The sequence below is a fragment of the Electrona antarctica genome (assembly GCF_951216825.1).
Source record: "Electrona antarctica genome assembly, chromosome: 6".
Taxonomy (NCBI): Eukaryota; Metazoa; Chordata; class Actinopteri; order Myctophiformes; family Myctophidae; genus Electrona; species Electrona antarctica.
In genome coordinates, this window is record NC_136811.1 from 18,779,317 (window position 1) to 18,805,167 (window position 25,851).

At 43.8% G+C, this 25,851-nt stretch overlaps 1 protein-coding gene across 1 annotated transcript; it reads right to left on the reverse strand.

Moving 5' to 3' along the window:
- Nucleotides 1-24,705: 24,705 nt before the first annotated feature.
- LOC306924994 (proliferation-associated protein 2G4-like) lies at nt 24,706-25,851 on the reverse strand (the record flags this gene model as incomplete). The annotated part of the gene is made up of 1 exon (XM_079503674.1): nt 24,706-25,851. The coding sequence occupies one exon, from the start codon at nt 25,849-25,851 to the stop codon at nt 24,706-24,708; it is 1,146 nt and encodes a 381-aa protein (XP_079359800.1).

Below are 25,851 nucleotides of genomic sequence, written 5' to 3' on the forward strand. Positions count from 1 at the left end.
TAAACATTATTGTCACCGACAAACATTCCACTGTTCAGACCAGACTCCAACTATTGATTGGCACTACATTGTTCTCTCTGCATTCTACTTCTATTTTCCTTGTTACTTGAGCTCATGTTTTCTCTGCTTAGTCTGATTTAGCACTTGTATTGTTCTGGATAAGACCATCTGCTCAATGGCTAAATTGTAAATTGGTTGCCAACGTTCCCTCTGTCTATACCTACAATTTAGGCATTTGCATTTAGCAGACGCTCTTCATCCGCTCTTCAGTTATATTTCTGCCTCTTGGCCAGTTCCCACTTGTAGAAGAGACTCAAACGTTTCGACTAAAGTGTCTCGTTGCGCACAATGATAGTCCTTCTAGTTCTAATAAAAGTAGTCATATAGTTTCTCATAATGGCATAAGTGTTGTATAAAAATATAAAGATCGGATCGGCATGTCTCAAAATCAAATGATCGGAATCGGATCGGATCGGAAATAGTCAAGTCAAGAGTTTTGGACGTGTGGAGCGTTGTCCCAACGTTTTTAGTGGAAGTACTTCCAGCTTCCCTGCGTTGGCTGATCTGAGTGCGCGGGAGGGTTTGTAGGGTCCAATCAGACTTGCAAGATTTGGGGGTGCCATACCTTTGGTTGCTTTGAAGGCCAGCATCAGTGTTTTGTACTCGGTGCGGGCAGCGACAATGGAGGGAGCGGAGAAGGGGGGAGACGTGAGAATTTTGACTGGTTGAGAACAAGCGAGCTGCAGCATTTTGGATCAATTGGAGAGGTTTAAGTGGGCATGCCGGTATAGGCCAGTAAGGAGGGAGTTTCCAATAACTCCCTCCTTCCAATAGTACAATAATAGTACAATAATAGTACAATAGTCAATATTCAAACAATGTCTCAGAGCCACAAAATAACCTAAGTGTGTTACCCATCAGTTTGCATGTTTAAAAACAAACGCTAGCTGTTCATTCAGCCTACAAAGTTGGACTGTTCTCTTTCTTCCTTCACATTGACATTAGCGTTAGAATGTTTCATGATCAAGATCAAAACGGATGCACATAATAGAGTTTTAGACAGAGGCAGAGTAAACATGGCCTCAGGAGTTGCTATCCTTGGATCGACCCGCTCAGGGGAAGGGAAATGAATGTTTGTCAGTCAGGGGTGAGTGCTGCTTGCCCAGAAGCAGTGTGGAGCGCTGCTTTCGCTGTTTCCTTAGCTCAGGAGACCAGAACGCAGAGCAGGAAAGGTTAATGAATTAATAAAAATGCAGAAACCCATTGGACAAGCTGTCATGTATGCTCTTTTAAACATGTCTAACATTTTCAAACACGACTTCAGAGCTGCTTTATCAAATGACAGTCACACAGTTCATGTTAATACTTCAATTGGATTGTTTGGGTTTTGCTTTTCTTTTTTGCAATCTCAAATACTGCAGGTGGTTGAAATATTTTTAGACACTACAAAGACATACTATAAATTGGGGAAGATATCAAAATATCGACACTTAAAAAATGTCAATTGCACATTACATTTCTCAAATGTTGTAACAGAAGAATACTTATAACACATTGAATGACTTAATAAGTAACTTTTTCTCTCTCACATGCGCACGTACGTACGCACGCACACACACACAAGTCCCTTTTTTGTGTGGTTCTGCTTGTAACAGTGATCTGTTCAGTGCTTTTACAAAGACCAGAATGCCTCACGGCTCTCTATAATAACGCTTGCTGAATCAACTGGATAGTTTTTACAATGGTTAATGTGAACTTAATGTGGAATGTGCTCAGTTCCTTGTTGCAAGCAGAGTGAACACAGAGCAATAGAATAATAATAGAGGCTATAAACCAAGCACTGTCATTTTGAAGAGATGTTTTCTTTCACAGACAGTCAGGCACGTACTGTAACAGTGAGCACCAAAAAAGGTGAATTCATTGTGAATAAAATGGTACGCGCGCACAAACGCACACACACACACACACACACACACACACACACACACACACACACACACACACACACACACACACAAAACAGTGGTTTTGTAGTAAGTTATGTCTCTGTTTGAACTTCTGAATTCAGCTCTTTGTCAACAGTAGCCAGTGGTCTCCCTGGGCGAGCATGGTGACATTCTTTATGGCTTGTGTTAGGGATGCACAATATAATCGGTAGCATAATTGGAAATGACCATATATCGGCCATAAAAATCACACCCGTGTGAAGTGAGGGGCGTTCTAATCATCGTACATCATCATCAAGAATGGTGGTCCCCTATTGGCCAAGGATTCCCAATTACATACCTAGCCGATTTGTTCAGACACATATGACATAAATTCTCCATTCATTGTCAATGGCATTTTTAATGTTTGTTCAGACAACACAAACATTAAACACTACTAGAGCGGTGCCCGCATGCAGGGGCCTCTACAGCGTTGGGCACTGGCCTACCCAGATTGTATGCGTTGGAGAGACTACTGAGACTTTGCATTTGCATTTACAGTTAGATAGCTGTTGACAACGTTTCAGTTGTGAAAACAGACACTTGGAAAAGAGTATCTAGGCTATTTATTGATTGATTTAGTACTTTATTAACAGGCTTTGGGCCAAGCCTCTATAGGGCCTAGCTTGTTTTTATTGTGGTCCTCTGTATAATATCGGAATCGGTCAGAATCGGTATCGGCAGATTATGAGTCGACCCTGCAAATAATCGGAGATCGGACCCCGAGTTTGTGTTAATGAAAACACAAACAGGGTCTGTGGCCTCAGACTGTTGTTGTACAGAGGCTGACATGAAAGAAAGACCCATCAGGGCATTGAGCTCCTCAAATGAGACACTGTTGGGCGTTCTGGCGTCACGGTGTCCATCGCAAGACACCTGTCCACGTCTCCTAGAGTGATAACGGTTCCTTACAACAGTTTGACACATTTCTACACATTTTGAACACACACCATGCTTCCATAACCATCAAACACATCATTCATTCAACAGAGGTCAACTTCCTGGAGTAGTCGTTTATGTGTATGGTCTATGGCGGACCATACACATAAACGACTACTGACAAAAATATATTTTAAGGACACAGACACACACGCACTACTCCATAAACACAGCTACCACCCAAAGCACACCTTTGCAGGGATCACCAAATCACAAATCATTCGGTTTTTCAGAATTTCAGCAAATAGGGAACATTTTAATCAGGCCACACACACTCTTCACAGTCCTCAGAAGGCGAGGCTACAGCAAGAGATTCTTGCACAATCAAGAACAATGCCTTGGCCTCTCTCTCCCCCACCTGGTCACTTTCCACAAACATACCCTCGGACACTCTAGACTAGAGGGCTCCATTTTCGTCACCGCTAAACCCCTTATCCCTAAACTTCTTTGTCTTTTTTTACTATTTTGCAAAACATTTTTGAATAGTTCAAATGGCCAGTCAACAAGCTCACAACGTGTCAATGTAGATTGGCTAGTTGAACTATTCAAAAATGTTTTTCAAAATAGTAAAAACCGGATAATAAAATTGGCTAAAATTTGGCTAAAAACGGCCAATGCCGTCATCACAAATTGATGATGTTGATGGATAATTTTGAGTTATTGTAGATCTGTTATTTTGTGGATGGAAGTTTCCATGTTCCCAATGTCCTGTATTTTTCATATCTCATGCCCTGTATCCCACTAAGTTACATCTCATTTCTGCCCAGCCTGCAGATAAGTATTAATTCTCCCCCAGTCAGCAAGTATAAGATAGGGAATTGTTGTTTCCCGAGTGTCTGCCTTTCTGTGGAAAACAGCATGTTATTCGGCCTTGGTGCTTTGCCAGAGCAGACAAGTTGTCTCCTAGTTACGTTAGCTGGTCGGCATCAACTTTGAATTATGAACTACATTTAGATGATTAACTACATATCCCATACATTATGCTTCCTGGTTTGGACCAAGGACTGTCTAAGAAGGACGAGACGCGAAGACAACATGGCGTCGTACGGGCGACGCCATGTTGCTCTAGCCTGGCTAATAAGCCAGACTAATATCACACAACACTGTCGCGGTATATCAGTCTGGGCTGGCTCCACTTGGATTTCATTTCCCGGGGGGCGGGTTCAAACATTTTCTCTTTGACGCAATTGGTCAGAGCTACTGTCAGTCAAAAGTCTCAAGCATTGAACGTCACTGTACCAAAGCCCGCCCATATTGCATACCGTGTCCCGATTGGTCCGACCTGTTCTCGGTTGTAGGAAAGAGGCGTGCTACTGAGCCTCGCCAGACCGTTTTTGCCAACGGCTGATTCGGTCTGGTTTATTAACCAGGCTAATGTTGCTCCATGGAAGGAAAGAAACATGCGCAATGGGCTATATGTAGCCAACACTTCCGTGTTCAGCTTCCTTGGTCTCAACTGCGCATGTTTCTTTCCTTCCATGGAGCACCACATGGCGTCGCCCGTACGGTCTTCGCGTCCCGTCCTCTTTAGACAGTCCTTGGTTTGGACAGGAAGTGACAGTGAATCATCCTTTGGTTATTTGACACGTTGCTCTCTGTGCCTTCTCAAATCTTGATTAAAATGACATATATACCGTGTCCATTTTGGGGCACGGGAGGGAGAGACATTTTGTAATTTGGCTGTATGTGGGATCTGTCCTGAGCTCTCCGAACTGAAAATGAATCGACAAAACCATATGCTCTGACTGGACAATCATTCTTTCTGGTGGACTCATTTTTCCTATTGGGTATTTAAAGGTATTTTTCTAAAGATATTGAGCTTTCTCTTAAAAGTATTCCTGTTAAAGCTAATTGTTAACTTTGTCATCTGAAATGGTTTATAATAACCATTTTTCCCAATTGTTAGAGGCTCTAGATTTGTGGTGCAGAGTATTTATTTGTACTCTGATTACTTTAGTAAAGTATTTTTACAGTTTTATAGTTTCAGCTCTGTTGCAGCTCAGTAATACAGTATTATACAGTCCTTTTTATCATTAGTAAATCATTAATTGTCCCTTCTGCATTTTATATGTAACAAATTGGTCTTCGAGTCTTCCCTTATCTTAAATATTTCCAACAGATGTCAGCACATTTGGGCAAGTGGGCATGGCCTTTTTAAGCCCAATGAGTGTTTTTTTGCTAAACTATGCTTGGAATGGATTCAGCATCATGAAAACCCCCTAGTTTGACACATCACATGCTAGATAAAGCATGATGAAATTTTGAATATTTTGCCTTCTATAGGTTGTTGCCTTCTATAGGTTGTTATTGGTATGGTCACATATTATGCCAATTATGGAAATTGCTCAACATGTGCAAGTTAGCATCCGGCAGTTTCTACATGCTGGGGACCCATACTAAACATTTCTAACATAAAACGTTGGTGTACTCAACATGTCCGGGTTCACTTTTTGGCTACTAGGCTACAGTTCCCTTTTCAAGAAGAACATTCAATGAAAAGATGGACATTGTCAAAATAGGCCGCCCAACCCCAGAAGGACTGGAAATCAGCCAGGCATCAAAGGCCGGTTACGAGCGACATTTCCAGGCTAGCAATTGGGAACGGCACCCCTGGATTACTGGCTCGGTTTCACGGAAGAAGCTTTTCTGCTGGGAATGTTTGTTGTTGGGACCGACGAGGGTGCGTGGAACTTTAGAGGCTTCGATAACCTTAGCTGTTTAACAAAGTCTGCACAAAAGCATGAAGGCTCCGCAAGTCACCTCAAGGCAACAATTAGTCTGAAAACATTTGGAGACGCAAGGATTGATTTGCAGCTGGATGAACAGAGACGGAGAGAAACAACAATGCACAACGAAAAATCGGCAGATTTTAAAACGGCTCATACATGTGTAGTTTTCCTAGGGAAACAGGAGATGCCTTTCAGGGGCCATGATGAGAGTGGAACCTCTTTGAACCGGGGGAATTACCTGGAGCTTTTGTCATTTTTAGCAGAATATGATCCAGATTTGCACTACCATCTGACCACTTCCAAGGTATTTATTGGAACCTCAAGTCAAATACAGAACGATTTGATAAGTGCTGTTGCTGATGTGATGAATGACGAAATTAAAGAAGAAATAATAAGGAACGCGTCATGTGTAGCTCTAATGCTGGATGAAACGTCAGATTTGATCAATGCTGCACAGCTGTCGATTGTTCTTCGTTATGTAACAGACGGAAAAGAGAGGTTCATTAAATATGTGGATGTGTCGGGGGGCAAAACAGCAGAAGAGGTTGCAACCCTGTCTCTTAATTTCTTGGAGGAATATGCATGCACAGATAAACTTGTAGCGCAGTGTTACGATGGTGCACCCGTTATGGCCTCGGGACTAAACGGTGTCCAACATGACGATGCTGCTACAGACAGTGCTGATGGTCATAGCCTATATCATACTTGAGCAGCTTTGAATTTAGCTTTTTTCTTTCAACATTTTACGAAATGTTTTCCCATGCAGATGTTCTTTTCGACATTTTGCAGAGCAAGTCATTTGACATGCAGTTTTGTATGGCTATAGGGTGGACGAGTTTTGCATTCGCATTGAGGAGCAGAGGCCACGTTTTGATCAACTCTATGACGAGACAGTGAACACAGTGTGCCAACTGGGCGCAGACTTCAGAGCATGCAGAGATCCACCATACTACAAGAAGGTGCACGATGGCATTATTGACAATATTCTAAATCAAATGCAAACTTGTTTTAAAGATCATGAAAAGCTTTCATTCCTTTCCCTTCTGGACCCGTCACCCCACGCAGTTCACCATCTATAAGAAGACGTTCCCTGAAACTGCTTTCACAAGCCTGACTGACAGCTACAGGCCGCGTTTTGATTAGCCCCTCTCGGACCCCCGGTTGAGCTCTTTTCATCGTTCACCCGTAGGGTCCCTTGCAATCGGTCCCAAGCTATATGGGATACAGACGGACTTACCCTCGCAAGCGTCCTTGCTGCGCTGTTTGGAAATCTCAACGAATTTTCCTTTGGCGCAGAAGCCGTTAAGTATTTTTAATCTTTGCTTGACCGTTTTGGCAGCTCTGAAATTCGCTCTTCTTTCCTTCCTTGACTTCCTTATTGACATCCCATTGTACCGCCTCCAGCGCCGGAACTGGCTAGCTGCGACAGAGCATCTGACCTTCTTCTATTTCTCCAACGAAAAAAACTCAGTGAAAGCATGAAGCAGCTATATAAACTGACGTGTTTAGTTGTAACTATATCCCTGTCACCACTTCATCCGTGGAAAGGACATTTTCTGCCCTGGCCTCAAGCGAATTAAAACATATTCAAGGAATACAACCGGACAATCCCGACTCTCTGCATTATCCTCTATGGCAATTGAAAAACAAATTCTCCTGGAACTGAAAAGGACTGATCAGCTTTATGACCGGGCCATTGAAAAGTTCACCCAAAAGGACAGGAGGATGGATTTTGTCTTCAGGTGAACTACCAAAATGGTGAGTGAAACTAATTAATTTATATTGATAGATCTGCCGCTGCGCATTTTATTTCCACACAAATATATGTCTGTCTTGAAATATTGGCTGGGCTGCTGTGCATTTAATTTGGTCATTTCTCCAGGAGGGGCGAACTCCACTTGCGACCGCGACGGGTCGCTTCGACGGCTGTCTGAGTCGTCGCAACGAGTGCACATCGTCGCGGGTGCCTGACTCGTCCCGACGGGTCGCCACAGGTGCCCATCGTCTCGACGGGCGCCTGTTTTTGTCGGCGTTTCTGAGTCGTCGCGACGATTGCCCATCGTCTCGACGGGGGCCTGTTTTGTCGCGACGATTGCCCATCGTCTCGACGGGGGCCTGTTTTTGTCGGCGTTTCACCCGTGCGTCGGAGAACGGGCGCTCGTGCTCGCATCTGCCTCTCTCCCTCCTTCCCTCCATCCATCCTATGTGTGTGCTTCCCCCCCCCCCCCCACCCGACCGCCTCCCCCTGTGGGGTAGGGGGTCGGGTGGGGGTCCCTGCGGACCTTTGGGGGGGGGGGGGGGTCCGGGTCCCCTTGGGAATCCCTTTACGCATGCCTTCATTTGTCCCCGTGAATTGCTTCCATTATTTTAATCCAATAACCATATGTTGCATCACATTTTATCGATTGATATAACTTCAATAACCTCCGGAAATAAGGATTTTTTTTTTATTCGATTTGAACGTTTAATGGCCTATTGAAAAGACAAGTGTTCCTTTTTTTTTTCCTTTTACGCACGAGAGAGAGAGAGAGAGAGAGAGAGAGAGAGAGAGAGGGGGGGGGGGGAGAGAGAGAGCCCTCTATTAATTTCATAATTCCACAGGACCACAAACAAGTTTTTGCACCATTGTATAAAGTATACCACTATAGGCCTACCATACAAACTGTACAAACTGACACTCAATCCATCAAAGGACAGGAAATTAAAAGAAAATGATCTGACCATGTCACGCGCCGGAGCGACGACCACCACCTGCAGTCTCTTTTTTTACATCCATATACCATTATATTTGTGCGTGATTCTTTATATTGTCTATAGCCTACCATTAAACTATATAAATCATTTTCCCAAGCTTACAAAACGGTGAACGCTGCTCTGCACCGCTACAGCAATGGCAAGCTGACTTACCGTATAAAATGCAGCTTGGCCATTTATTTATTTAAGTTCGGGACCAAGGCAGCAAGCTAGCCTATACTTGGCAATTATATTATAAAGCCTTTTCTTTTCTATTGAACAATTGCTCACTCACACCTTTGCAGAGGTAAAACATATATCCGATATTTTTTATCAGAGCTGCATTGATTCATGCGGGGAATAGATTAATATCATCTCACTGTCATCTGTCTGAATGCCATGTGGAGAATGGATTTGTTCTGATCATGGACACGTAGGCATAGGCCTATAGCTATTTAAATTTTCAACCACGGCGGGTAGCCTCCTCTTTGTCAGAAGTGCAGGTTCATTTCATGATGTCGTCATATTAAAATGATTCACGGGACATTTGGCACCAAACTTGATTGATCTCATGATGAGATCAATGTAGTAGCCTACAGCCTAGCTATAAGTTCCCCATATTATAATTAATTAAGGTGCACTGGCTTAAAACTATGACTGGCCGAATTGCACGCGCTGATGCAATAATGTGGACTTCTATATTTGTATAGGGCTAATTAGCCCTCGTGACTGCTGTCTGTCTGTCAGACCGGCATGTCTGTGAACCATAGAAATAATCTGTTCTGTCCGGGCCAGGCTCGCCGTTATATTCATTTTCCAATGTGAATTTCACCCAGATTGGACTGTCCACACACACACACCGACAGTGTGACTCAAAGGAGCTCCGTAACAAAACAATTTCAATAGGCCTACTGCAGGCATTACTACACTAAACAACGTTGGATTCGTACAGTGCAGAATGCAGATAAGTGTATGTTCTTATAATAATTGTGAGTTTGTTTTTTAACATGCAGCGCGAGTCCGCGAGAGCCGATCTACAAGCTCACAACGCGTTGCACTGCTAGTAGAAAGCTGTCAAGTGAGCAGCGCAATCGCGCATGCTAGAAATATCCTAATAAATAAATAAAAAGGTGTCGGGCTTGCAGGGGCAGTTTCTGTATGGGACTCTAGGCTAACCTGCCTCTAGAATGCTTGCATTTAGGCATACAAGTGATACTTGGCTTTTATATAAGCTATCATTTTTTTTATGTGCTGACCAATGTTGACACATGCCTACATATTTTATCTGAGGTTTGGGGACTTTTAATTGAGTCAGCATGAAGACTAAAGCCTTCTGAATAAATCTACGCAAGCAGTACACGACCCTCTGAGCTGGCGCAGCTTATAGCGGAGTTTCCGACCAAACAACGTCACCGTCAAGTTCACGTTCAACTTCATGAATTCCCACGTAATGTGGGAATCCACGTAAATGCCTGTCCGCTCACGTTACGTAACGTTATGAGCGTAAACGCCGTTGTGAATGAGGACCTATAGGCCTACATAGAAAGCAGTAAATTGAATGAAAGAATGAATGAATGAATGAATGCATTAATGAATGGATGAGTAATTTATTTAATGGTATGCAGATGGTTATTTAATTTAATTTAATATTTAATTATTAATTATTATTAATTATTTGTTTAATGGCCTATTGAAAAGACAAGTGTTCCTTTTTTTTTTCCTTTTACGCACGAGAGAGAGAGAGAGAGAGAGAGAGAGAGGGGGGGGGGGGGAGAGAGAGAAAGAGAGAGCGCACGCACGCAGACGGAATGTGTTCACGCTCGTCCTTCTGGGGGGTCCCCGGGAGACCCCCCCAACGCAATAGATAACACAGAAATCACAATGCATTTACATTCAGCCGATCTACGAGCTCATATCTGCTTCTTTGCGACGTATTCTGTCTGTCTGTCTGTCTGTCTGTCTGTCTGTCTGTCTGTCTGTCTGTCAGCGCACGCTGACAGACAGACATGTTTAAGTTTTCCATTGAACTATTCAGCACCGAAATAAATTACTCATCCATTCATTAATGCATTCATTCATTCATTCATTCTTTCATTCAATTTACTGCTTTCTATGTAGGCCTATAGGTCCTCATTCACAACGGTGTTTACGCTCATAACGTTACGTAACGTGAGCGGACAGGCATTTACGTGGATTCCCACATTACGTGGGAATTCATGAAGTTGAACGTGAACTTGACGGTGACGTTGTTTGGTCGGAAACTCCGCTATAAGCTGCGCCAGCTCAGAGGGTCGTGTACTGCTTGCGTAGATTTATTCAGAAGGCTTTAGTCTTCATGCTGACTCAATTAAAAGTCCCCAAACCTCAGATAAAATATGTAGGCATGTGTCAACATTGGTCAGCACATAAAAAAAATGATAGCTTATATAAAAGCCAAGTATCACTTGTATGCCTAAATGCAAGCATTCTAGAGGCAGGTTAGCCTAGAGTCCCATACAGAAACTGCCCCTGCAAGCCCGACACCTTTTTATTTATTTATTAGGATATTTCTAGCATGCGCGATTGCGCTGCTCACTTGACAGCTTTCTACTCGCAGTGCAACGCGTTGTGAGCTTGTAGATCGGCTCTCGCGGACTCGCGCTGCATGTTAAAAAACAAACTCACAATTATTATAAGAACATACACTTATCTGCATTCTGCACTGTACGAATCCAACGTTGTTTAGTGTAGTAATGCCTGCAGTAGGCCTATTGAAATTGTTTTGTTACGGAGCTCCTTTGAGTCACACTGTCGGTGTGTGTGTGTGGACAGTCCAATCTGGGTGAAATTCACATTGGAAAATGAATATAACGGCGAGCCTGGCCCGGACAGAACAGATTATTTCTATGGTTCACAGACATGCCGGTCTGACAGACAGACAGCAGTCACGAGGGCTAATTAGCCCTATACAAATATAGAAGTCCACATTATTGCATCAGCGCGTGCAATTCGGCCAGTCATAGTTTTAAGCCAGTGCACCTTAATTAATTATAATATGGGGAACTTATAGCTAGGCTGTAGGCTACTACATTGATCTCATCATGAGATCAATCAAGTTTGGTGCCAAATGTCCCGTGAATCATTTTAATATGACGACATCATGAAATGAACCTGCACTTAGATCTGACAAAGAGGAGGCTACCCGCCGTGGTTGAAAATTTAAATAGCTATAGGCCTATGCCTACGTGTCCATGATCAGAACAAATCCATTCTCCACATGGCATTCAGACAGATGACAGTGAGATGATATTAATCTATTCCCCGCATGAATCAATGCAGCTCTGATAAAAAATATCGGATATATGTTTTACCTCTGCAAAGGTGTGAGTGAGCAATTGTTCAATAGAAAAGAAAAGGCTTTATAATATAATTGCCAAGTATAGGCTAGCTTGCTGCCTTGGTCCCGAACTTAAATAAATAAATGGCCAAGCTGCATTTTATACGGTAAGTCAGCTTGCCATTGCTGTAGCGGTGCAGAGCAGCGTTCACCGTTTTGTAAGCTTGGGAAAATGATTTATATAGTTTAATGGTAGGCTATAGACAATATAAAGAATCACGCACAAATATAATGGTATATGGATGTAAAAAAAGAGACTGCAGGTGGTGGTCGTCGCTCCGGCGCGTGACATGGTCAGATCATTTTCTTTTAATTTCCTGTCCTTTGATGGATTGAGTGTCAGTTTGTACAGTTTGTATGGTAGGCCTATAGTGGTATACTTTATACAATGGTGCAAAAACTTGTTTGTGGTCCTGTGGAATTATGAAATTAATAGAGGGCTCTCTCTCTCCCCCCCCCCCCCCCCTCTCTCTCTCTCTCTCTCTCTCTCTCTCTCTCGTGCGTAAAAGGAAAAAAAAAAAGGAACACTTGTCTTTTCAATAGGCCATTAAACGTTCAAATCGAATAAAAAAAAAATCCTTATTTCCGGAGGTTATTGAAGTTATATCAATCGATAAAATGTGATGCAACATATGGTTATTGGATTAAAATAATGGAAGCAATTCACGGGGACAAATGAAGGCATGCGTAAAGGGATTCCCAAGGGGACCCGGACCCCCCCCCCCCCCCCCCCAAAGGGGGAGGCGGTCGGGTGGGGGGGGGGGGGGGGGAAGCACACACATAGGATGGATGGAGGGAAGGAGGGAGAGAGGCAGATGCGAGCACGAGCGCCCGTTCTCCGACGCACGGGTGAAACGCCGACAAAAACAGGCCCCCGTCGAGACGATGGGCAATCGTCGCGACAAAACAGGCCCCCGTCGAGACGATGGGCAATCGTCGCGACGACTCAGAAACGCCGACAAAAACAGGCGCCCGTCGAGACGATGGGCACCTGTGGCGACCCGTCGGGACGAGTCAGGCACCCGCGACGATGTGCACTCGTTGCGACGACTCAGACAGCCGTCGAAGCGACCCGTCGCGGTCGCAAGTGGAGCTCGCTGTCTCTCCATTCTTGACTTGATCTTTCTTTGTATACCGTAACTGCTGTTACGAGGTTGATTGTGTGGCACTGGCAGCTGGCATCGATTTAGGCCGATGTGCTGTATGTGCTGATACATAAATAATGTAGATAACAGATAAGGGAAGGCAATTAATGATTCACCAATGATAAAAAGGACTGTATAACTGAATTACTGAGCTGCACAGAGCTAAAACTATAAAAATACTTTTAAGAAAGAAACCCAAAAGTACTGATAAATACTCAGCACCACAACACTAGGCAGAGAGCCTCTGACAATGGTCAAAAATGGTTACCAAATCTTTTAGATGACCACGTTAACAATTAGCTTTAACAGGATTACTTTAAGCAGAAAGATCAACATCCAAATGTTGATCTGAGCAGGAAATACTCTTTTAGAAAAATACCTTAAGTACCCAATAAAAAGATGAGACCACCAGGAAGAAGGATTGTCCAGTCCGAGCAGAATATGATTAATGTCGATTCATTTTCAGATCAGAGAGATAGAACAGACACCCACATACAGCCAAATTACAAAAACTCACCCTGTGCGACAAACTGCACAGGGTTCTCTCTCTGCCGGACACGGACATGTGCCAGGCATTAATACTGTAGATTACGTCAGTTGTTGATACACATTCATTGGCTGAATAGACAGTTAATTTCCGCACTAGGCTACGCTGGTACTGGTTGTCAAGTGCTCATTGGACCAGCACCTGGATGATGAGACTGGTATTGTGACAGCTCCCTTGGTTCCGTCATGGAGGGCCCTAAACCGGGAAAGCACAGAGGCTGGCGTTGCTATGGCAACCTGAAGATAACATTCTTTCCCTGTTAGCTGTAAACTTTCGACAGAGAGAAATGCTCCTTCTCACTAGGCCCCAAGGCCACACTGATATCGAAGCAGCTGCATGTAAACTAAAATCAAAACAGCACACTACAGTATGGTGACTTTTGTGGCTACAGGCAGACAGTATGGAGACTGAATAAGATATTAAATCTGAATGTGGCGTCAGGAAATCCATAATATAAGTATGATAAAATAATATAAAGGATAATATAGGGCTGAGATGATTAGGCACGTGGATGGTGACATGACATAAATAGGATAAGGAGAACAACCCGGAGTAAACAGGCAGTAGGCTATGAGTACTGATGATAAAGGGGCAAGATGACAAAATATGACCTATAAGGAACACGGTCTGGGCCAAAGGGACATTTAGACAATTCCATCCACCAAACTAACTCAAAATTATCTATCATGTGCCGTGCTGTGAATGAAGTTATTAGCGCAAATATTAATATAGCAATGGCATTGGTTTCTCAATCAGTAGGATATAGGCATGGGGCACAGGGAGCTCACACTGGTGTGTGTGTGTGTGTGTGTGTGTGTGTGTGTGTGTGTGTGTGTGTGTGTGTGTGTGTGTGTGTGTGTGTGTGTGTGTGTGTGTGTGTGTGTGTGTGTGTGTGTGTCCAGCCTGCTCGTGCACTGTCTGCAGCTCATTGTTAGGCTGGCCGTTGTGTGATATCAAAATCAAATCCGCCTCTTAAATAGCACAGTAAAGATGATAATAATAAGAACGCCCCCCCCCCCCCGGACCCATCCATTTCAGGCAAACATGTCCACCGTAAGATGAACCTAAATAGGTTTGAATGGGGTTTCTAGGTGTAAGTATGTAGGACTAGCAGCATGCCAAAGTTTGTGCTATTGCCATTGAGAATGCATTGGGCCTTTAAGTTAAATACGGGGAGGAAATATGACAGCAAACTGCCTGTCATATTTTCTGCCCCCCCCAGGTACATTATATATTGAAACTATTTTCAGCAATGGTACACTTATGTTTTCAGTGGGTAGATCTTGTTGACCTGGTCATTTTGAAAGTAGATCTCACGTCATAAAAGTGTGGGCACCCCTGTTCTAGCCCCTAGGATGACCTGAGGCCCACCACTTAAAAACCACATGCTACGGTGCCCAAATCTGAATTTAGGTGCTCAAATTAACTCAAACTGAAGCAATTCAGTAAAGGTCAACACTTCCTCCTGGGTCATTTTAGGGGCTGGGACCTCCAGTAAAAGGCCTAAATACTCTCCAAGAGTTGGGGAACAACATATCAAGAGAGTGGAGTGGTAGGCCCTTGGATTGACCCAGGACCAGTGATTAAATGTACCCCACTGAAAGATAGCAGATCTACAAGCTCGTAGCGTGGCACTCGGTGCCGCACTACGAGCTTGTAGATCTGCCCAAAGTTGAAGGGCTTCAACCTTGGGTACTGGGTAGCTGAAGTTGAAGCTCTGCCCTTCAACTTTGGGCACTTTTACATGTAGGCTGACCCAAAGTTGAAACAGTTGCAAGGGGGACATCTTTGGGCATGGGGTCCTCATTGTTGGATATGTTGTTCCCACAACCAAGAAGAGTATTTTACCCTTTACTGGAGGTCCTAGGCCCTAAAATGACCCCATGAGGAAGCGTTGACATTTACTGAATTGCTTCAGTTTCCGTTCATTTGACCACCTAACTTCAGATTTGGGCATAATTACACCATTGCTTCAGTTTCAGTTCATTTGACAACCTTCTTTCAACTTTGGGCACTTTTACATGTAGGCTGACCCAAAGTTGAAACAGTTGCCAGGGGGACATCTTTGGGCCTGGGGTCCTAATCATTGGATATGTTGTTCCCACAACCGCGAAGAGTATTTTACCCTTTACTGGAGGTCCTAGGCCCTAAAATGACCCCATGAGGAAGCGTTGACCTTTACTGAATTGCTTCAGTTTCAGGTAATTTGACCACCTAACATGTGTAATTTTGGCACCCTAACATGTGGTCTTTAAGTGGTGGGCCTGTGGTCATCTTAGTGGCTAGGAGGTCCAGTGAAAGGCCTACATACTCTCCCAAGATGGAGGAACAACATTTTACAATCTGGGAACCCTAGGCCTTTGTATGGCTACAGTGCGACTGGTTCAATCCTACCCTAAATCTAGGCCTAAAACGGACACCTCAAAGTGGGGTACATTGCATCCACTGGTCAATCCAAGGGCCTACCACTCCACTCTCTTGATATGTTCTTTCCCAACTCTTGGAGAGTATGTAGGCCTTTCCCTGGACCTTATAGCGGCTAGAAGGTCTTAAACGCCCAATGAATGCATTGGGCGTTTAAGTTAAATACGGGGAGGAAATATGACAGCAAACTGCCTGTCATATTTTCTCCCTATTCCAATGACCCCCCAGGTACATTATATATTTAAACTATTTTCAGCAATGGTACACTTTCAGTGGGTAGATCTTGTTGGGTTGCGGGGGCTGTGTTGCTGCAGGAGGATGCTGGAGGCGTTGACCACCCTGTGTGTTTTTTTTCTAAGAAATTCGAAGCACCAAGTTAATTATAGTACTATTGAGAAGGAAGCGTTGGCATTGGTTATGGCTCTGCGACATTTTGAGGTATATGTCGGTTCTGCGTCAGTGCCAGTACAACACGGATCATAACCCGCTAGTATTTCTGGCACAGATGCGTAACCACAACCAGCGCCTGATGCGCTGGTCTTTGGAGTTGCAGGATTTTAATATCGAGATCCATCATAAAAAAGGGGTGGAAAATGCACTTTCGAGGTGTTATGATGTGTAGATTGTAAAGGATTGGGCCTTTCTGTTGGGGCAGAAATGCTCAATCTTGAGGGGGGAGGTGTTACGACCCCGGGTCTATATGAGTATGGGAGGTTGGAATATCAATATTCCTTACTCCAATATAACCTTCTTTTCCCTGGTATGTGGTGGCTTGATGAGAGAGGGATGTGTGCCAGGTGTGTCTGTGGAGGTGGGCAGAGAGTGAGAGAGTTAAGTGACTGCTTTGGAAAGTAGGTGGCGACTTGGAGCCTGGAGGCGGTGATTGGTCTTCGGCGGGTGGTGGAGGAGGATAAAAGGCCACCTCTGTTCAGTGCCAGGCGTCCTCTCTTCACTCTCATGTGGACTGCCAGCAAATGCACTACTCACTCTGTGCTCTATAATGTATTCCCCTAGTGCCACTGTGTATCACCTTATGATGAGAACAATCACCATGATCTAACCAGTCGGGTATTGCTAAGGGTGGGGGGGGGGGTCTTTATTTTGGGGCCCCGTTTTCTGATGTTTTGTTGAGTAGGAGTTAGGGTAGTAATTGTATTTTCCTTTGTTCATTCCGGACAGTTCAGTTAGGGTTAGAATAGTTAGTGTTGGTTTTGTGTTGTTTTTGCTGCTCAGACTTCCCCCCTCCTAAAGACGAAATAAAACCCATGGAAAGACTGTGCTCCTGTTTGCTGGTGGTTCATTCGAGAGGTTTTAAGAGGGGTCCATCGCATTCATGTTGCAGCCCAGTTCCCCTAGGCTGTGGCTGTAACACAGTCTTTCAGACTGTTTGACGCCAGGCAGCTGAGCAATCGTCTGTCTGTCTGTCTGTCTGTCTGCCTGCCTGCCTGCCTGCCTGCCTGTCTGTCTGTCTGTCTGTCTGTCGGTAGGGCCGTTCATATACCTGTATATGCCTCATATACTTGTGTCTTCTCACGTGGAAATTTAGCAGGTTCTTTGAAAACATCCATTTATGACCATTTATACCAGTTATAAAGATTCTTAAAGTACATACTGTACATAGTGGTCATGGATGTATACATCTGTCGTGGGCATGAATTACTGTACTAATCCGTGATATAAAAGCATTATGAGGCTTTGGGTTGTATCTATTAATAATATTACCGAGTTGCACAATAACAGTCCAGTGTTACCGGTTGAAAGATTGTGAGCTTGTAGATTGTGTTATTTTCATTTTTCATTTTTAGTGTATAGCTAAACCAGGAAGCCGCCTAGTACAGAGCCTCGAGGGACTCCGATTAAGCAGTATAGAGAAGACAGGGTTCACATCTTTGGAGAGGATTTTGTTTTCTAGTACAAAGAACTCGAGTGGTCAGACCAGCTCTACCACCTCCCCTAAGTGATCCATCATCACACAAAGACAACTAAAGCCTGCATCCATTACACAAGCAGGGAGGAAGAGAGGACCCGAGTGACTGTTTTGACTTTCCTGGGAATGCATCGGTTTCGAGTTTCACTGGAGGTATCTCACAATATAGACAATAAGGGCAGCTTCACAAGCAACACTCTGACGTCCCTGGGTGAGCTCTATAATCTACGGCATCAGTCTTCCAGACCCACTTTCTGCAGGCTGAAGGAGCTACAGAGACTGAAACGCCTGCATCTCTGTGTTTCCTTTGTTGGACCAATACAGCTGTGTGTGTGCGTGTGTGCGTGCGTGCGTGCGTGCGTGTAGTTTAGGCTAAAATGCAGTAGTTTCTCTCGTCTCATTCGTCACCTGCAAACCCTGACTCTCGTCTGCGATGAATTTCACATCAGTTATTCAGGTATAACAGATGCTCTTACGTTGCATAATATTAATGGTGCTGTCATTTCAGACCTGTCCATCAACGGTATATTTAGTGAGCTGACTATGAACAAACATATGCACTCACGCAAGCACGCATGCATGTCGCACGCACGCACACAGCCTGCTTATGGAAATGAGACAGCTTGGAAGCTTAGAGATTGATTTTTTAAAAGGCCTTCTACATTTCTCTGAACTCTGTGTGTGCGTGTGTGTGTCCGTGTGTCCGTGCGGGCGGGCGGACGTGTGTTAGGTCCTCTTGCTGCTGCTGTAAAGTAGGAGGAAGTGACAGGTGAGGTCAAGTCATTGTGTGTAAATGTGTCTCTTTCAGTGTGTTTCAGGGACTGGTGGGAGTCACAGCAGCCATGCAGAGTCATAACAGCAGCCAAGGACCCTGTTAGCATCAATGTCAGGACTCAATCACTCACAACTACAGGAGAGGCCCCTGCAGGAGCCTTGTGAATTCCTCTACTTACTCCACCTATAGACACCCATAAACAAGGATGAGTAACTATTGAATGAGGACAAACTAAGGTGCAAGTACTTATAGCCGATGCAAGTGAATGAATGATTAATCCTGAGCACAAAAAGCTGTTAAAGGTTGTTGCTCCATCGGCTGACCAGATGCAACATCATCCCTGTACGGTTCGATGCTTGGTCGAATCCCTCTCGAAACCTGAGTTGCAATGTTGTTCCCGCTCTCTGAACCTCAGTGTCCTCTCTCTCTAGTCTACTGTTCTGTCCTAATAAAGAACCTCTGAACCTCAGTGTCCTCTCTCTCTAGTCTACTGTTCTGTCCTAATAAAGTAAAAACTGCTCTGGTGAATGTCACCATGCTTAAGTTATTCCCCACCTTGAATAATATTTCAAGCTCGCTTAACTCTTTTCTAAACAGAAATCAGCAGGTCTTGATTCCTGACCCCTCGATAAAGCAATGAAGAGACCTTACCAAGATAATATGTGTCACATATAATTATCTCCCCTGGTCTGCCCTGCAGCTCCCTCCCTCAGAATGGTTAGTTTCAGAGCTCTTTGTTAGCCTGTACAGAATCAGCCAGTGGACTCTGATATGACTGAGCACAGATCCCTGCAGTGTTGGCAAATGATCCCTGTTTTAGGATATTGCATGCACACGCACACACACCCACACCCACTCACACTTCAGAGCCGGAGACCTGCTCTCTTTGCAAACACTTTCCTTTCCTTTTCTGAACAGTAAGCACACCTCTGTGTTAGCCTATAAGAAAAAAGCCAACTGTGAAATATCCCCCTGCGTTAATATACTGTAAGTAAGTAAGTAAGTAAGTAAGTAAGTAAGTAAGTAAGTAAGTAAGCCAGCCTTGCCGAGCCATGAGGCCCATAGGGCAGGAGCCTATCTCCTGTTTCTGTAGTGTGAGGCAGCTTGATGCAAGTACACCCCCTGGACCTGACCCTAGTATGTCGCAGGAACTTACCCCCAATCCAACCCTTGATGCTGAGTGCCAAGCAAGGAGGCATTGGGTCCCATTTTTCAGAGTCTTTGGTATGACCCGGCAGGCGTTAATATAGACAGCCACATTTGCAGGTATGGTGTTAGTTTCTGTGCAGCTTAAGAACATGTGTTAACTTCTCAATCTAGTGAGATTTCTTGAGCCACAAAACAAATGGAGATGTTCCACAGGGAAATAAAACTGGACACACAGACACAGCAGAAGAAGCCCCTCTCTGGCCACAGGCCTTGGGGTCCGACAGTATTCCTTAAACACACATATGGATATGTTTCATTGTCCAAGCCTGTGAGATATCTAAGCCAGTCAGAGGGGGGGGGGGGGGTGCTGGCTCTTCTCCACGTAGGCCCACATTACCATAGATCAGAGTGAGTGGAGACAGGCCACAGAGCATGGAGCACTCCTCTCATAAGCTCCATGCTTAATCACACAAACGCTGGGAAGGAGAATGGACGGCGCCCACGAGCAAACAAAGTCCCAACGTGACTGGAAACAAAACGTCCAGGCGATCCGTCTGGCTTTCTCTTTCTTCTCTCTCTGTTCCTCTTTCCCTCATTTACTCTGCGATCTCGCTCCATCCACAGTATTTCTCCTGGTTTTCCATAACTCTATACCCAGGATCCCACAAGGGTGAAAATGTGAGAGGATTCAGGCCACACCCCTTCTCGTAACCACAGCGGACTGCTGGCACGCACACTGCTGGTATAATTGTTAAAGTTGCCTCTATCTACAGTATAGCTCTTTAATGAACAGAAAATACATTTTCAGGTGGGTCACCATTTTCTTCCAATCAAGTAAAAGAACCCATTTATCAGGCTCAATTTTATATTGTTCCAATTCCAAATGTGTCTGCTCATTTTCACCACTACCAATGTCACGTGTTTATCCTGTATGATACTTACAGGATTACAGCATCTACAATATATGCATCCAACCTTTCCGTGTATTATTTGTGTGGCAACGTTGACGTGATGACATGAGTTAAAAACTTCTTCAAACAATCTCCTTTTAAAAACGGCGTCTCTAATTCCAGTTGTTACACTGCTCGCTGTCTCTCACGTGCGGGGCGTGCGAAATAACTACATTATCATATACAGTATAGCCACCTCTCTCTTTCTCTCACTCACACAAACGCACACGTACGCTCTGGTGTAAAAACGTGCAGGGTGCAAACGCAGTTATGTAGTTAGCATCTGATGGAAGGCAGTTTTTAAATCATGATGTGGGCCAACCAAAATACATGGTCTAAAATATCAGAAATACTTTGTATGTCCACTATCAATGAGTCAGCTGGCAACCGGAAGTGCAGCGGCGGCCCAAGCTGAGCGCTGAAGGGTTGGATACATGTTCTCTCTCCTCATTGGATGCCATTTTGTTATCTTGACCGATTTTTTACTTCTGTTTACGAAAGAGCTGAAAAAACAGGGAGACCCCTGTTACTGTCTGAACAAACACTACACTATATACAACAATGATTACTATCAGAACGAATATAGAGCTATTTATATTTAAACATGACACTTTACATTTCACCGTGTTTAACGATTAACTCCCTCTTTCACCCACTCAGTTGAGCTCTAATACACAATAACAGCGCTAATGGCCTCTCGAGAAGAGCAAATGCACATTAATAATGTATTGTACAATGAGACTCTCAAATGAAACATTTGTTCGATCGCTAGTACTGAGAGGACATTTAAATGGGTTCAAGAGGATTCTTTTGAACAAACTGCTTTTTATTGATGATGATAACAATTATGTTTTAGTTTGAGCAATAGATTTATCCTCTTTTTATTGTTGCATATTGGTCATTTCCGCTGCGTTCTCCTTTTGATCTACTGGGTGTTCTTTCTCTCTGTTACTATTCATGATCCATGCAAACATGCATGGATCACGTGTTTATCTGTAATTATTTAATGTTGCATAATTATGTCTGCTTTAGCTGCTATGTTTACCGTGCGTGCGTGCGTGCGTGCGTGCGTGCGTGCGTGCGTGCGTGCGTGCGTGCGTGCGTGCGTGCATGATTTCATTTTCCCATGTTACTTCCGAAGGGTATACAATATAAACGCTCTGTGGCATTAGTTTACTGGTCCAGATCACACCACGCTGACAACAGCGTTCCACGGTGAGACCGAGGACAGATGGTCAGTGACTATTCATCCTGTTCCTCTCAGACACAACAGGGCAGTGGAAGTTAAACCATGAAATATCACACAGAGACAGCAGATAGCCCACCCCAGGAAACAGTGGTCTTTCATGTCCTTGACACTTCAACACTCGCTGCACAAATGGGATACTACCCCCCCACCCCATCAACCACACCGTAGAGGTCACATCCAGGCAGTCAGCCGCACCACATATTTCATTTCCTCCATCAACTTTTATTTCCACAGAGCCAACAGGTCACCGCCAACGTTGAAGTACAGTTCATGACATCCTGGCAGCTACTGTACCACCATGCAGACTGGGGTTCCATTCCTCCTCCAGCCTGGCCGGGTGCTCCAACACAGCTCTGAGGGGCGCTATAGCCCCTCCTATATATACAGGTTTAATGTTTGTTTTAAAAACGCCATTGACAATGAAGGGAGAGTTTACGTCACATTGTCCCTCATTACGTCATATTGTCTCTTTGTTGTTAATAGCATTTAATGTTTGTGTTGGCACTGTTTGTTTTACATCACCATTACATCAACATGAGTTAGACTTTAATATATTAGCGCCCCTCACTTCACACAGGTGTGATTTTTGAATTTATACAAGGCCAAGGCGCACTGGAAAAGATGCCTATTGTGAGTGCATGCCCCTCCTGTTATGATTTATACGATAGATAGATAGATAGATAGATAGATAGATAGATAGATAGATAGATAGATAGATAGATAGATAGATAGATAGATAGATAGATAGATAGATAGATAGCCATAGTCATAATGACTCATGTCATGCTTTTTATAAATGTAATTTCTGACTTCAAAAGGTTAGAAAAGCATGGCTTCAGCTTCGCAACCTCAAACAACTGAAACAAGTTATATCTTTATGTCACACAGTTAACCTGGCACATGGCTGCAGTCACATGCCCGTGCAGGATGCTGTCAAACTAATTTGATTTATTATAACTTTCATTACAATTGGGGGGTGGGAGGCTTAAAGTTGGATGTTGAATAATAAAGTCTTCAACTCAAACAACGGAGAAAATGCCACAAATGCCATCGTGATTATTTTTCTGTGTATCTACAGTATTTCAAAGACAGTAAGAAGGACATGGGTGGTCATGCAACAGAACTTTGTAGCAGCAACATCCCAGTCTGACATCAGTTAGATTTTGACGTAACGGGTAAGGTCTTTAGAACACTAGAACACTTGAACCCTAAAATATGTACTGTTTTTATTGGTTTTATTCTTATTTTACTTATTTTTCTAATAAAGTTGTCATTTTCTCTTGTCCATTTCACAAAAAAAGAAAAAAACTGATATCCAAGGGGGGGGAATTGGTGAAAAATGTGGGTATTGATTTAAAACTAGTGTACCACAAATATTCATTTATAAAAAAGGGGGAAAAAAGAGCTGGGAACTTCTCCTTTAGTCCACCGGGTCCACCCATTCCTGGGACATGTGAGAATGAGTATGGGATTCTTTTTGTACCCTCTATCACTAACGCTGGGTGAAATTCGCCCAAACACCTGCCTGTAAAAAATACAAATAAAAACAGGGATTTGGGCAGGGAAACAAACCTACCTTCTATGTCACTGAGCATTCTGAAGGTACCCAAGGACACGCCCACCTCATACATCAACATTATGAAAATCAAAAACATAATTGTCCGGGTTAATATCACCCAGTGTTAGTGTTCCAGGGTTAATTGCCTCATCAGCTGGCCTGGGATTGAAAAGATTCTTAACGTCTGTTATTTGTGTCGAGGAGAATAAATAACTAAGTACATTAACTTTTTTTGTTTATTATAATAATTGTTTGCAAGCACATTTCACTCTGCTACATTTCAAAAATAAATATTGTACTTTTGACTGAACTTTATACAATATATTACGATATTACAACAACATATTATCAATGAATCACTTATTTCAAATAGTGATCTACAAGCTCACAGTGCAGTATACTGTATATGCTGCACCACAATGTGTTGTGAGCTTGTAGATCAGCTATTTCCACTATTTGTTTACATTTCCGAATACAGCAATGCATTGATTTTAAAAGGAAATGTTTTTTGTAATATGTATCCTATATATTAGAAATGGCTACTGGGAAGGCCCGCCAGTGGACCACAGCCACGTCACTTGGGCTCAGACATAACTATAAACAAACCCAATATGACCATATATAGGCATGTCACTATGAATCATCACATTACCCCCGAAACTATGACTAGCATAGTCGGCCGGTATTATTGGCCAGTTTGTAATAATTGATTATTACTTAAAGAGACACTTCACCCTGTTTGCAAAAAAATACATGTTAATGACGTTTAGAAGCTTTAGAACACTTTCCTGGGGGTCTTTATGTGTGTAATATGTGGTTTTCGATATTTTAGATTTTAGCAGTGAGCCCAGCCCAGTGTCTATGATGTCATTGACACTGCAGGGCTCACTTCCTTCCTGGACTACTATTCCCATAATACTGTGGTGAACTGCTCCTTGTGGATTGGGGGAGGGCTGTTTTACTGAGACAGCATGTAGTCCAGGAAGTAAGTGAGCCATGACATCAGAGACACTGGGCTCACTGCTAAAATCTAAAATATCTAAAACCACATATTACACACATAAAGTGTTCTAAAGCTTCTAAACGTCATTAACATATATCTTTTTGCAAAAAGGGTGAAGTTTCCCTTAAGTAGGCCTATATACTTTGCCCACCACTGGTTATCAGATGCCTGTCAGAATTTCTTGGAAACAAAAACAAAAAAAGCTGAGACAAAGATCTATTCTGCAGCTTTGCTCTTTGAGGCCTTCTTTTTCTTCTTGTGGCCGGGAAGAGAGCTTTGAATCAAAGCCTTGACTTCTTTGTCCTCTACTTCATATTCAGACTTGTAGAGCTCTGGCTCATACAAGCTGTTTGTGATTCGCTGCGGTCCATTCGCCATTAGCAACACGGTGAACTTGAACTGGGCTACAAACTCGCCCTCTTTCTCATGCAGCACATTGAAGGGCCTCAACAGTCCATGCTGGACACACTCCCCCATGCCCATCTTTGCCTTTACCTCGTCCTGAAATGCTCTAAGAGTGAAGGGCATGACGCCAAAGCGTTTATCCACATCAGTGAAGAACATCCGAGATGTCTTCAACTTCAGGCCGTACACTTTGTCGGGGTCTCGCTTATAAATGGTGGCCTTCTGTCCGCCGTCCTTGGCCTTCCCCTCTCCACTGCTGATCAGCACATCCACTGCATACACCTCGTGCACCTCAAACTCCTCCTCCTCGTGTTCCTTCCTCTGCTGGTCCGTGGGGTTTTGAATGATGGACTTCTCTCCATCAATGATGTGTTGTTTCAACTGATGGGACAGAATGCCCTCCATGGGGGAACACTTGAATGACTTGGCGATCTTGTTCCAGATGTCTGTCAACTGCGTGTTCTTGTTTCCGGGTTTGATGAGGCGCAGGGCGGCCTCGGCGCAGAGGTGCGCGGCTATGAGAACATCAGCCTTCCTCCCGGTCAGCGGGGCATCCTTGGTCACTCCGACAACAAAGCTGTGGGCCGCGTTCGAGATGAAGCCATCGACGTGCACGCCCAGCTCAATTTTGACAAGGTCCCCATCCCTTAGTACAACGTCTGTGTCACTCCTCAGAGGAGAGAAGTGGCAGACACAGTTGTTAACAGACACACTGGTAGGGAAGGCAATGCCTTTCTTCATGTCCTTCCTTCTTTTAAGGACGTTCACGATTTCTGTCAAGATAAAGGCATCTCCCTTTTCACAGAGGCTGATTACCGAGAAACCTGCTGTTGCTGCCTCCACCACGGTCTTGAGGGCCTTGTTTGCGATCTCAGCCCCAAGCTTGTACTTGGAGACCACGAGGTCATCAGCGATGGTTTGGTCTTGGGATTCATCGTCTGATGAATAATCAGACAT